Source organism: Alternaria ethzedia, assembly GCF_023757985.1.
Source record: "Alternaria ethzedia strain BMP 0044 chromosome Unknown scaffold_6, whole genome shotgun sequence".
Lineage (NCBI taxonomy): Eukaryota > Fungi > Ascomycota > Dothideomycetes > Pleosporales > Pleosporaceae > Alternaria > Alternaria ethzedia.
In genome coordinates, this window is record NW_026056199.1 from 959324 (window position 1) to 971613 (window position 12290).

At 53.4% G+C, this 12290-nt stretch overlaps 5 protein-coding genes across 5 annotated transcripts; 3 read left to right on the forward strand and 2 right to left on the reverse strand.

The window, feature by feature from the left end:
• Positions 1-107: 107 nt before the first annotated feature.
• On the forward strand, positions 108-4765 carry J4E87_003600 (uncharacterized protein; the record flags this gene model as incomplete). Its single annotated transcript, XM_049375225.1, has 3 exons — positions 108-114; positions 145-215; positions 266-4765. 3 exons carry the CDS (start codon positions 108-110, stop codon positions 4763-4765), a joined length of 4578 nt encoding a protein of 1525 aa, XP_049235147.1.
• Positions 4766-5113: 348 nt separating this feature from the next.
• Positions 5114-5794, forward strand: J4E87_003601 (uncharacterized protein; the record flags this gene model as incomplete). The annotated part of the gene is made up of 2 exons (XM_049375226.1): positions 5114-5217; positions 5260-5794. The coding sequence occupies 2 exons, from the start codon at positions 5114-5116 to the stop codon at positions 5792-5794; spliced, it is 639 nt and encodes a 212-aa protein (XP_049235148.1).
• Positions 5795-5998: 204 nt separating this feature from the next.
• J4E87_003602 (uncharacterized protein) lies at positions 5999-7425 on the reverse strand (the record flags this gene model as incomplete). Its single annotated transcript, XM_049375227.1, has 3 exons — positions 5999-6729; positions 6786-6980; positions 7044-7425. The coding sequence occupies 3 exons, from the start codon at positions 7423-7425 to the stop codon at positions 5999-6001; spliced, it is 1308 nt and encodes a 435-aa protein (XP_049235149.1).
• A 1004-nt stretch (positions 7426-8429) lies between these two features.
• J4E87_003603 (uncharacterized protein) lies at positions 8430-9146 on the forward strand (the record flags this gene model as incomplete). Its single annotated transcript, XM_049375228.1, has 1 exon — positions 8430-9146. The coding sequence occupies one exon, from the start codon at positions 8430-8432 to the stop codon at positions 9144-9146; it is 717 nt and encodes a 238-aa protein (XP_049235150.1).
• A 34-nt stretch (positions 9147-9180) lies between these two features.
• On the reverse strand, positions 9181-10531 carry J4E87_003604 (uncharacterized protein; the record flags this gene model as incomplete). The annotated part of the gene is made up of 2 exons (XM_049375229.1): positions 9181-9789; positions 9851-10531. 2 exons carry the CDS (start codon positions 10529-10531, stop codon positions 9181-9183), a joined length of 1290 nt encoding a protein of 429 aa, XP_049235151.1.
• Between the last annotated feature and the right edge of the window lie 1759 nt (positions 10532-12290).

Consider the following 12290-nt stretch of genomic DNA (forward strand, 5'->3'; position numbering starts at 1 on the left):
TGCTGGGGGTGATGGACAGCGGTTCGACGTGGTGTTGATGGGCGCTGGGCGGAGCTCCAAGCGGAACTTTGACGTCGCCGGCACTTGGCAGGGCAGGCACGACTATGATGGCTGGTCCGTGCCCAAACTTTTTCCGCATACCAGGCCTTTGCGATCTGTTCCCGTTCTTGCATTCACAACGGGAACGAGGTGACAAGATGGCACCAATCAAGCCAGTAGGATTTCTTCATACTCATAGGTATATACATAGCTGACAACATAGCAGGCCTCCAAGAACGACCCTGCGTCGACCCGACCGCGGCTGCAAGCCATCAACCAAGACTTCTCCGACCTCGACGAACAGATCCGCCAAGCTGCGCATATTATAGGCCTTCCCGAAGACTGGAGTACCATACAGGACCACGACACAAGATCAGAAATCATACGACGACTTGTGCGCGCAAGAGCGGAATGGGTTCTGCGATGGATCCTCGACAAGTTGAAAGACGAGACGGAAACCGGGCGGACAGCGCGAACAAATGCCAGCGCGTGGCAGCTTCTCGACTGGATGATACATGTCTTGCCCGTCTCAAGAAGCGCACCGCATCTACGCGATGCCGCCTTCCCCAGTATCTTGGAGAGAACCCTCGTTGAGAACTTCAACACAGACGCAGTCCTACAGTCGACGGCCACTTCAGAAGACGTTCACATGAAAGATGACTCCGAGTCGAGCGCGACCGTCCGCGAAGGAACCAAACCATCCAAGAAGCGCAAACGAGGAACCGCTGAGGCATCATCGGCAGCATCGACAGCAGCCGGCCCTGTAAACCTGGACCGTCTTTTCGGCGTGGTCAGGACTGTGGTCAACTCTATCGCTCGCTTAGCCGGAAGCGACCAGAGCGACGACACTACCCAGGCTGAGCTGATGAAGATGGTTTTGAGGACGGACAGCGCAGAAGCCTCGCGCATCCTAAGGTTCTGGCTTACTGCTGTCCGGATATTGTGCGCGACTCCTCCATCCACTTCCGAGGATACTTCTTTGGACGAATACCTGAACCTGTCGCTTGCGCTCGACATGTGGGACCTGCGGACCGCTGAGGTCAAAGACGAGACTGGGGCATCCGCCGAGGAGTTCAACACCGAGTGCCTTGTACCTATCTTGACATTGCTGGAACTTCTCAAAACGATGCGTAGCGATGGTACAACAAGAGGCTCTCAGAGAACCCTTGATCGCGCAATCGCAGCGCTCGACAAGCTTCTGGCGAGACACCTGCTCGCACCTTCAAGAGCAGCTTTCTTTGCAGATGTCAGTGTCGCTACAGGCTCTAACGATGTTGGTCCGAACGCCCGAGATACCACAGTCCTTGCAAGTAACCTGGAACCGCTCCGCGCAAAGCTCCTCCAGGCTGCGCAGATTGAAGATGGTGGCGACGCGCTACCCACAGAGCTCGCATCTCTTTTCAACACAGTCCCTCATGTGCTCGATCTAGCAATCCGCGCCTCTCCATCACGGACGCCCAGGAGCAGGGCGATGGAGAAGCCTTGGATACAAGCTGTCTTTTCAGCGCTTGCTGAGTGTGCTGGGTGCTCGCTAACAACACCTCCGAAGTTTATCACACGGCCGACGGCCGTTACTGCGCTTAGCGGTGCTATCCACGCTCTGCAAGCGCATGAAGTAAGCCTTTCTGCAGACCTTGTCAAAAAGATCTTCTGGTATCACTGTGGTGTGAAGTACCCCGAACGCCAGGAGAAGCAGGTGCATTGGTCCCTCATCGCATCTCTGATTCAGCTCGACTCATCGGTCTTTGTGGAGTCGAAGTTGGGAGCCAAAGTCACGCAAGAGCGTCAGACTGACCTTACTGAGTTCTTGTTCGAGAAGATAACGGCTTCAGAGTTGGAGGGCACAGGCTTTACCGACAAGCAGACAGCCATTGCCTCTAAAGAAAAGCGACATACTGCATCCAACAACGAGGCTGGTGCTCCTTTAGGTCGCGCTGAAATTCTGGAGAGGATCATCAACCCACTGATGCTGGCGTTTGTGCGCCACAGGAATCTACTCGGCTTCATCCGGAGATGGGATGAGCAGTTGGTCAAGAGCTACAGGCACGGCAAGCGCAATTCTCTCAAGGACGGACAGGAAATCATTTGGGAAGATCGCGCCCTGCACAATGCTCTAGCGGAGTCTCTCGAACCATCCTTGACCCAGAACCAGATAACAACACTGATTCAGGAGCATGCGGAGCGCCTGGCGCAGCTTGCTGTGGCAATCGAGACCTCCGCCGAAGAGAACGTCAAGGTTAGGAAACTCGCCGCTTACAAGAATGCAGCAAGCAGTGCTGTCCTGCTGCCGGCTCTTCTCCAATCAATCCAGTCCGAGAACACGATCGAAGCACTTAAATCTGAGCTTCATGCTTTGTTCCTCACATACAAGACATGGGTTCAGGAACTCAATTACAGCCGTTACACCAAGGCCCACCTCTCCTGGTTCACACTGTGCCAGCTACTAGAGAAGTTGTGGCCCATCGAGCTTCACGCATCATCCCCGCTGCAACATGAGCTACTCTACCCGCTGCTCGAACAAGCTCTGAAAGTCAAGTCAGCAGGGCGCCGAGACGCCGGCGAAGGCGCAGATGCATCTGCAAGAGCTGCTGCAACATTGTTCTGGCTTAACACTTGTGATCGTCTTCAGACCCTGTCCGGTTCGGAGGATATTATTCGCAGTGGTTTAGGCAAGGCGATCAGCTCACTGACTTCCGACCAGCTAGAACCCGACGCACAGCAGAAGATGATCCAAGTTTTCTGCGCATACTCTATCAGTCTCCTCGAGCACGCAGATAAGGATACATGCCGCCAATCTTTGCATGCCTTACTATCGAAGCTACCTCAATTCGATGGCGTTACCAGGGATCTCATCTGTCAATCACTTTCTCAGTCCATCCTCGAGCATGGAAACTCCGTCATACAAGACGCATACTGTGCAGCTCTTGTGGAGGCTCTCGGTCAGGGAGCCGGAAACAAGATGCCTGCTGTGGTCGGCGAAGCAATACTTCATATTCAACCTTCGGCTTTGTCCCGCGAGCAAAGACAAGCCATACTGGACCGCACGACCGAACTCCTCGACCTCGGACAGAGCGACACAGTAGTACCCTTAAGCGTCATGGCACATCTCCAATATGTTCCAAATGCAACAGCCAAAGTTTCTACCGACGCAGACGTGATATTCGACGTCGCAGAACAGCTGCATCGTCAAAATCTCGAAACAGATGCAGCATTGCAGCTCCTGCGAGAGCTCGTCCAAAGAACCCTTGGCCATATCATTCCGAATCAGGCTCAAGCCCAAAACAAAGAGTTCTTCATCGCCTACGCAGGACGGCTGCTATCCATTGCAAAAGCCACCAATAAGTGCACGCTAGCAAGGCTCTCGGTCTTGCGAGCGACGTCGGTTTCCCAAAAGCAAAACTCATTGCTTCACATCGAGCGCTATGTCGACCTGCTCAAGCAATGTCTTGGTAGTGAGGATATTGCACTGCTTCAAGGGTCGTTGGACGCTTTCAACGAGCTGTCCATAGACGCCTTGAAAGAAGTGAAACAGCTTGGCCGCGTGCAGGCATGGCTCCGCACATGGCTCAAGGACGCCATTGACCTCGAGCAATACATCGATTCATCGGTTCTCATCCCGAGCGAAGTTATAGACTACTTCGCACGAGTATACACATTGATCGCCAAATACGAGATCTACCCAGACGTCAAGTGGCTGATCAGCCTGGCGCTCACCGTCCTCAGAAGTAGCCCAGTTCGCATACAAGATAACGTGTATACAACACTGCGCAATACGCTCAGCCCGCTTGCCTTCCACGAGAAGCTAGACTTGGTTCCAACAATGACTGTTGATCAAAAACAGCCAAACCTTGCCGCGTCCTACCGCATCCTCGACGATCTTATCAAGACCGTGGACGACCAGCTGGAGTCCAACGCCGAGCTCAAGCAGAGGCAGCTTGCACTCCTACCTAGGATATGCGTTCTGCTTGCCGAGAGCCCCGACTATGATTCTTTCAACGCTCTGATCGGCTGCATTGACACGATTCTAAACGATAAACCCTCGCTTGCTTCACAACACAGTATCGAATGCGTCTTCAGCGTACTCGTAAAGCTCACATCCCGAAGCAGCCCCGTACTGTCATCTCAGTATGCTCCTGAGATCTTCTCAAGGCTCTGCCATACGAGTCGCCTCACCCTACTCGTACACCGTGGCCGCCTAGGGGGACGCTTCCACCTCCTCTTACCACTTCTGCAAGGCCTGCTGTTCTGCCTCTTCATCCCGAATGCTAGTCGCAGTGGCGCTCTGCCTTCGTGGCTACGTACCGTCACAGCTACGGAGCCAGTGCGTCTCACACCCGCAAATGCAGCGCAATTCACGCGTCTTCTCTCGACTCTGTGCAACCCACCGCAATCTTCTATCACAAAGGCACACCAGCATCATCAGTCACGTAACTCCAAAGACCTCAATGACCCTATCAAGGCAGCCCGCGACAAGGCTAGCAAATTCCTGTACCCTCTCCTCGCATCGTTCTGCCGCTTCCAGCTCAACGGACGATTAGATCAGGAGGTGAGGGAGAAGTTGATGCCAGGCATCTGGGAAGTCATTGGCACGGCTAGCTTACACAGGGATGGGCTAGACGCTATGTTCGCCGGTCTAGGCAGGAGTGAGAGAGACATTTGGAAGGGGCTTTGGGAGCAGTGGGAGGGTGTACATGGGAGGAGGCAGATCGTTGGTCACGGAGAGTAAGGCAATATATTGTGAGAGGGCAGCAAGGATTGTTTGTGACTATTGCAAACGCTCCGCCTACTATTCGCTACATCTAGTTCGCGACTTCGTCTCTCACATCCCTGCCAAGAATTCCGCCTTCACTTCGCCCTCTTTGCTGTCGTATTGTCGTCGCAGTATTCTCATCTAGCTATTGTTATCGTAGATACAATAGAGCAGCAGGGTAGTACGGCTCTGGGCACCCTTATATCAAGCAGTTCTGGCCTCTCCCACTTTCTCCCAGCAACCTCTACCCCAAATCCTCTTACCAATCCCAATTTCAAGCCACTTCTTCATACAATCTTCAAATCTCTTCTCACACCAGCCACCATGACTTCCACCATCACCGAGCAAGCCACTTCTGGAAGCGCTGGCGCTTCCCCTCCAATTTCCGGCATCTGCACCTGCAACACCTACCTCACACCCATAATTGGGTGCGTCAACCGCCGATGCCGCCCCCGGTACTACCATCTCAGCTGTGTAGGGCTGGAAGATCGCCCTGCGCATTGGTCTTGTCCGTCCTGCTCGCCGCCCTCCAACAAGCGCAAGTCAGATGACTCTGACGACGACATGCCGCGCAAGAGGCGCAAGATGGCTGAGCTCGTAGCCTTTGCCGCCGACGTTCCCCTTGCTGTCGTCGAGCAGCTGCTCGCTGAGGAGCCTGGCGCCGACAATGACGCAGAGAGTGAGGAGGCTGAGGAGGCTAAGGGCGATGTAGTCGTCGGGCTTCCAGCTGTTGGTGCCAGTGGAGATACACCAAACCTGGTTGCCGACGACGAGGATGGTTCCGCCTCTGTTTCTGAGGACGGTTTCGAGGATGGCGGCGACGATGAGCCGGAGGCGGAGTCAAGCCACTACTGTTTCCCAGCTTGTCGGCGTGAGACTGGTGGGATGGTGGCGTGTGATGGGGAGGATTGCGCGGGCGAGTGGTTCCACTTCGCGTGCATTGGGATGACGTCGAAGACGGTTCCGGAAGGAGAGTGGTTTTGCGATGATTGTGCTGGGGAGTGAGAAGGAGTGTTAACTTGTATCACGGGAAAGTCACAAGTTGTTTTACGGGTTGTTATCATTAGCTAGTTATGTCTACAGCGCAAGCAGTCAAGACACCATCAGCCCGCACAGTCAAATCCAATTCTCTTGTTAACGCCAGACTCCGCGCTAAGTCCAGCGAATTTCCAAAGCACAAGAAAGTTAGATGCACCTCTACTACTCACTCTAGTGGTCTGGGTAGATAGTATAGGTCTTCATAGGCACATCCGTAGGACCAGTGTACACGTAGTTCTCGTCAATCGTGATAGTGAGCATTGGCTCAGCCGTGACAGCAGGGTCCAGGCTGCGCTTGCCATCGTAGGTGGGTGTCTCAGCGTCATCAATGGTGATAGTCGTGGTCTCTGCGGGTAGGGTGTTGGGGATAGTGGTAGTTACGGTCACTACGCCAGACGTGTTAATGATGGTCGTGGTCGTAGTGTCAACGTATGTAGGTTCTCCTTCCTCAGTGACGGTGACGTACTCAGCAGGCGCAGTATACGGCTCGGCGCGCTTGTCGTAGTAGGATGTGACGGTTGTGTAGATGACAGACTGGAACTGGGAGGGCGTTGCGCCTGCGCCCTGCGACCTGGTCCGAGTAACGGTTGTAGTGCCAGCATGTGCAGTCGGGTTTGCCGAACGGGTAACAGTGACCGTACCAACGTAAGACGCAGGATTTGCCGACCGAGTGACAGTGACAACACCAGCCGGGGTCCCAACAGCCACAGACTTGGACTTTGCAGAACGAGTGTGTGTGACGGTAGTAGTCATGTTGATTGTTCGATCACCATTGTCAATAGTAGTGGCGATGTCTCTCCGTGAAATATCACTTCTTGAGACAAGCCTGGTGAAGGTCGTGTGCATGTGGTGGGTAGTGGTGACAGTCACGGTGACTTCCTTGACAGCGATCTTGTTGTATGCTGCGTACACTGATTAGTTTTGAGCTCGTACGTAGATGTATAGGCGAAGAACGTACCGTTGGAGCTGCGCATAGCAGTTTTGAACGCCTCACCGTTGGCATCGACGGGGCCAATGTGCTGACCGAAGTTTGTGCAAGAAGATGCCTCCTCCGGCAGGGAGTAGAGGGCACATTGGGCGACGGCAATGGGAGCCGGATTGGGGCAGGCTGGCCCAGGAATCTGAGACGGGCTACGCTGGATGTAGATGTTGACTATACGAAAGGAGACGATTAGCTTTGCCGTAGGGAACTGTGATGCCGAAAGGTATAACTTACAGGAGTCGCAGCCTTCGTGGTTGTTGCAAAGTTCGGCGCAAGCCTCCGGGTTGTATGAGTCCAGTTGAACGTACAGCATGTACCTGTTGGACGAGAAGGCACAGTTTGCGTTTTTCATGGTGGCAGTGTAGCCGGCAGGGATCGGGGCCGTCAAGGCCAACTCGTCGTACTTCTCGTCATCTGTGAAAGCTGAGAGAGCGTTGGAGGATGGCTCCGGGGCAGTGCTGTCACCGAGAGGCGCACAGAGGGGTTCGGAACGGGGGACAGGTGTGGCAAAGATTTCGGATGCGGCAGAGGTGACGAAAGGGGGGACGACAGCGGCGAAGACCGCACCGGAGAAGAAGAAGAAGAACATGGTGATGATGGAAGAGGACTTCATCATCTTGTATGTTGCTTGACCCTTAGGTCAGAATGAAGGATGAGAAAAAGATGTTAGAGAAGAAACTCTGAATCTTGTGGATGTAAAGATGTTGGTTGTTGCTATGTTAGAATGGGGAGTCACCTTCTTATACTGAAGGATGAGCTCTCATATCAAGCAGGAAGCATTGATGATATTGCATGAAGGGGACATGGTGCCACAGACTACATCTTGATCATGATGAGATATATTCGATGTATTGAGCCCAGAAGGAGGGTTTGCATTACATGGTGATACTTTACCCCGCTCGAATACATCCATTAAGATACTCTGAAGCTCTGTTGTCCACCGCATTCTTCCCTCGACATTCGGAACGGGTGATTCGTGTGGTTTACCATTGTCATCGCGGGCGATGATCGACGCCCACAACGGGCTAGATCGGAGCATATGACATGGGTATACGGGCAAGAATGCGCAATTGAACCCTTTGACTCTGTTGAGAAGGGCCTCGCAATTTTTAAGAACGGCGCGGACGATCGAATAACACGCGATTATTGAAGGGCTGTATGAAGAAGGGTCTATGTTGTGATGAGGCGTACGCGTCCAGAGCTGCCGGCTGTCCGGCGTCGGAGAGCGCTAGCGTGCCGAATGGGCAGGAGCCGCTCTTCCACGTGAGGGACCCTTTCACACTCAGGCACGCTTTCTGAATCGTTATCCCATAGGTTTCCTTGCACTCTCTTAGCTGGAAGGGGCTGTGTACCCCGCTCCTCCCGAGGTCAACGAAACAACCTCAGCTCAGCTCAGCTCACTTGGGTAAGGCCGCGACCAACAGCGTCCGCAAACATCGCTCCTACATCACTCCGGCCTGCCTTGTAGCTGTGATGGTCACCATGATGCCTGCGCTAAATCTACCTCCCGAATCCAAGGTTCCGCCACGTCTAGGCTCTGATCCCTTGCCGCAAGATGGACAATTCCGCGTCCCTACTCTGCGACCTTGGGACCGCGGGTCTCACCACCCCACCTACACCATGGACCTTGCCATCCGGTCCATGAACATCAGTACCCTAGCCGATCTTCATGGTCTAACTGTTATCCCGCAATTATACCAAATGCTCTTCCATCGTACCCGCGAATTTGCCGCGACCGTGCACAAGCTGGTGGACGTCGCGCCAGCGTCGTGGGCAGAGGCGGCATGCTCACTGGTGTATTGGGGCGTCAACATTCTGCGACACAAGGACGTCGGACTGGAGCGGTTCCTACACAGTCAACGCGAGAGTCTGTATTGGATCCTGGATGATGCGCTGTTGACGATCTGTGTGGATCAGTGGGATCCACCATCCTCGCATTCTACCCAACCGCGCACATCTTCATCATCAACCCCCAAACTCATTGCTTGGGACAAAGCTACGGCACCGGTAACGCTAGCGTTGTCAAGGGCCAGTGATCTACTCCCCATATGGGCCGCGCAAGATCTGCAAGATTGGGAGAGGTGGGGATTTGCCCGCTCGTACACTGTGGCTCAGCACATGACCGCTGGCTGGTTCCGTCGATCCACAAAGTTCCTGCACGAAAGCAGCAGGATATACGAGATTTGGAGGACTATGAGGCGATGGGGCGGTGGCCAGCTTCCTACTGAGCTGGCGACTGTCATTATGGAAGATGTAGCAAAGTCTGAGAAGCTTCCGATGGGTGACCTGCGGTTGCATTATTTCCCCAAGGGCAAGTCGAGAGCGCAGCTGATATAAGCGAGTGTTACGTTTGTTCTACCTAGAGCGTGTTCTACATCGGTGCGCCTCCTTCCAGTCCTCCATCCTCGGTACCTTGGGCATTTGCTGAAGCCAAGATAGCCAGCACATCCTCCTTCTCGCCCATACCTTCCATCGCTCCGAACACGTCGGTCATGGTGCGCTCCGCTACTTTCTCAATTTCCTTTTGCTCCGTAACACCTACTTCGTTCAGCGTACTCGGCAACCCAAGGCTTCTCACAAAGTTGGCCACCGCATCCGCAAGGCTTGGCTCGTCGCTTTCAAGGACCTTGTTCCAGATTCCCAGCACGCGTTGCTGTACCTCTCTCTGCTTCTCCAACTTCGAGGCATTGTACCGTAGAACAGGGGCGAGCATGACACAAGACGTGACGCCGTGCATAACGCCGCATACACTTCCCAGCTGATGTCCAATGGCGTGCGAAAGCCCCATCGGAACGCTCCACAGTATGAGACCCATCATCGCGTTCCTAGAACCTATCTGGCAATTTCCGACTCCATCGAGCAGCTCGGATCGGTTGCTGTCGCTTTCGCCGTTTTTGTAGTTTCTCAGCCCTTTCAATAGGACTGCAAGCGCATCTTCCATATGGTGAAAAACCTCTCGGGTGCACTTGGCGTTGAGCATCTGTTGATGACACAGTGTCAATACAGTCTCTACCTTGCGAAACTCCGAGGGCAGTACATACCGTTTCGACGCAATGATCTATCGCGCGCATCCCGCTCGACAGCCACAACTTCCGAGGCGATGTGGACGCTACTTCAGGATCCAGGAGGATGAGGTCTGGTGCTGCATGCTCACTTGCGAAATGCTGCTTCTTTTTTGTTTGAGGGTTCGTTGCAGATGAGTTGTTGTTCCACTCGCTTGCGGACAGACTCGTCGGTACGAGGATGAGTCTTGTCATGGGGTCTTTCAGATCAACTGCACTGCCCTTCTTTTGATCTACCAAGGATTCCATGGCCTCAACTGTGAGGTTGTCTGGAGCAAGATTTGCGTGCATCAAGCGAGCGATCTTGCTTGCATCCGAGTAGCTGCTACTTCCTATACTGATCAGACAATCCGCGTTCTTTTCGTGGAATAGTCTCGCGATCTCCAGTACGTCTTCGTATGGAGAATGAGCGCCCACACCCGACTTTGTCCCTACAACAAACGATCCCAGTTTTTCTTTCAGCTTCTCGACAATATCCGTGTTCTCATGGAGCGCCTTCGAGTGCGCTATGAGAATGCGTTGGCAGCTCCACGTACCAATCGCGTCGACAATATCGTCCAAGTAGTTGGAGTTGAGAATGGCATTGTGACCCTTCCGAGCGGGGACTGGAAGTTGCTGAATCGTTCGCCTTTTGCAACAATAATCGCTGTAGTCGGACATATTGTTAAAAATGATGAGAACGCCGTTTCTTCTATTGTATCAAGCAGTCCAAGCAGTGAATAGGTGTTATTCGAGCTGAAAGCCTTTGAGGCGTCGCATGTTGTTCCCTGACGAGCGTCTTACCTCATACCTGCTCAACCCCGCCGTCATAATGTGCAACCCCACTTGTTACTACGATGCTCACGCAGCATGTATACTGCATTGGATGAAGATTGCGTGCTTCAATGCCTCTACCTTTCTGGATTGGTCGGTGGCCTTCAATCGAGATCCAATGCTTGCTGGGCCTGCGGCGGATTGCTCCGCCAATGGTGCCCAGGTGGACTGATCTTCCGGTACGAAGAGACTCGCTTTCAGGAATCCTTGGCAGAGCAAATGAGATACACCTTCCAGCTGTACACGGGGCGAAACAGCGAATACTCATGATACTTGGAGTTGCTCGTACTCGCAGGACCCCATTGTGGTGGTCATAGCTCCACCCGGCGATGAAGGCTCGCGACAGGGGGCAGTGCCGCTGTCGGGATCGCAAATCCTCCTGTGGAGGGGCGTATCGAATCGCATCGGTATCTTCGAGACCAAGAAAGTTGCGAGCGGCATAAATTTGATCTACCTAGGTATGCTCTGACAGAGGTCACCACAGAGTGTTGGTGATGATGTCCTGGTGGGGGATCAGAGGTGTCGAGGAGGGAAGCCGCGACCACGACACGCTAGGACGCGGTGGGTTTTACGCGCATCGGTTGCAACGCCACGTCGGTCTTGACAATGAACATGGACAGTCTTTATATCCTTCTTCCAATGATCCTCAGATCTTGCATTATCAGCGCGAGGTGTACATGTCGAACTGGGCTCCGCGGATCGGGCTTGCACAGCTTGCGCGATTTTGAAATCCTCCTAGCGGTGTCAAGTGCGCGAATCGGAAACCACATTACGCTCTGCTTTTCTGGCTACACCAACCTCTTATCAACCTACAACATTGGGTATCGGATCATGCTTGATTAGCACAAATCTAGCATCGCATGTTTGTCGCTGATGTAAGTCCTCTAGAAGGCACTAATGAGTCGAAGAGTCGTTTTGAGCAGGTTATGATGTACACACATCTGTACTACGACTATAAGATGTTTCTGACCCCTCGCGTCGCCAAACAGGCAGCCTAGAACACAAAGCTCATCAAGCCTGGCTCACGAGCTCCAGAGGCTGTGTGCGTCTGAGACAGCTGCTCATTGCAGCTGACAATCGTGCTCGCAGAGGGCCGCATTACCAACGAACCCCACGATCATCTTCATTCATCACTAACTTTCATAACCAGTTTCGGATTGCTTACAGTATACTTAGTCTGAAGTATTGCTCCGTTCTACTCCCAGAATGATGAGGTAGCAGGTTATTGTTAACGAAGCTCCAGGAAGGCGCGATCGTGTTCGTGCCATCTCAGAAGTGTCGTGTCCAATCAGCCGGATACCATCGAGCAAGCCACCGACAGCTTGCATTTCTCCTCAAATACACGGTGTACACTCGAAGTAAGGTACCCGTCGCATCCCTTCTTCATGCTGAGTCGCAAGCCCATACGCCCCTGATATGCCGCTGCGACACGGCCAACAAAACAAGGAAGCAGGCACACCTCATCTCGCCAAAACGTCGAATTGCCCTTTTTTCTACATCTACGCGTCACCTCCATTCTAGTCACCGCGGAGCGACAGTATTGACTTCTAGCGCGCGGCGTTATCATACTTCGCTTAGCACCCCGCATCCATCGAGTCTTGACATC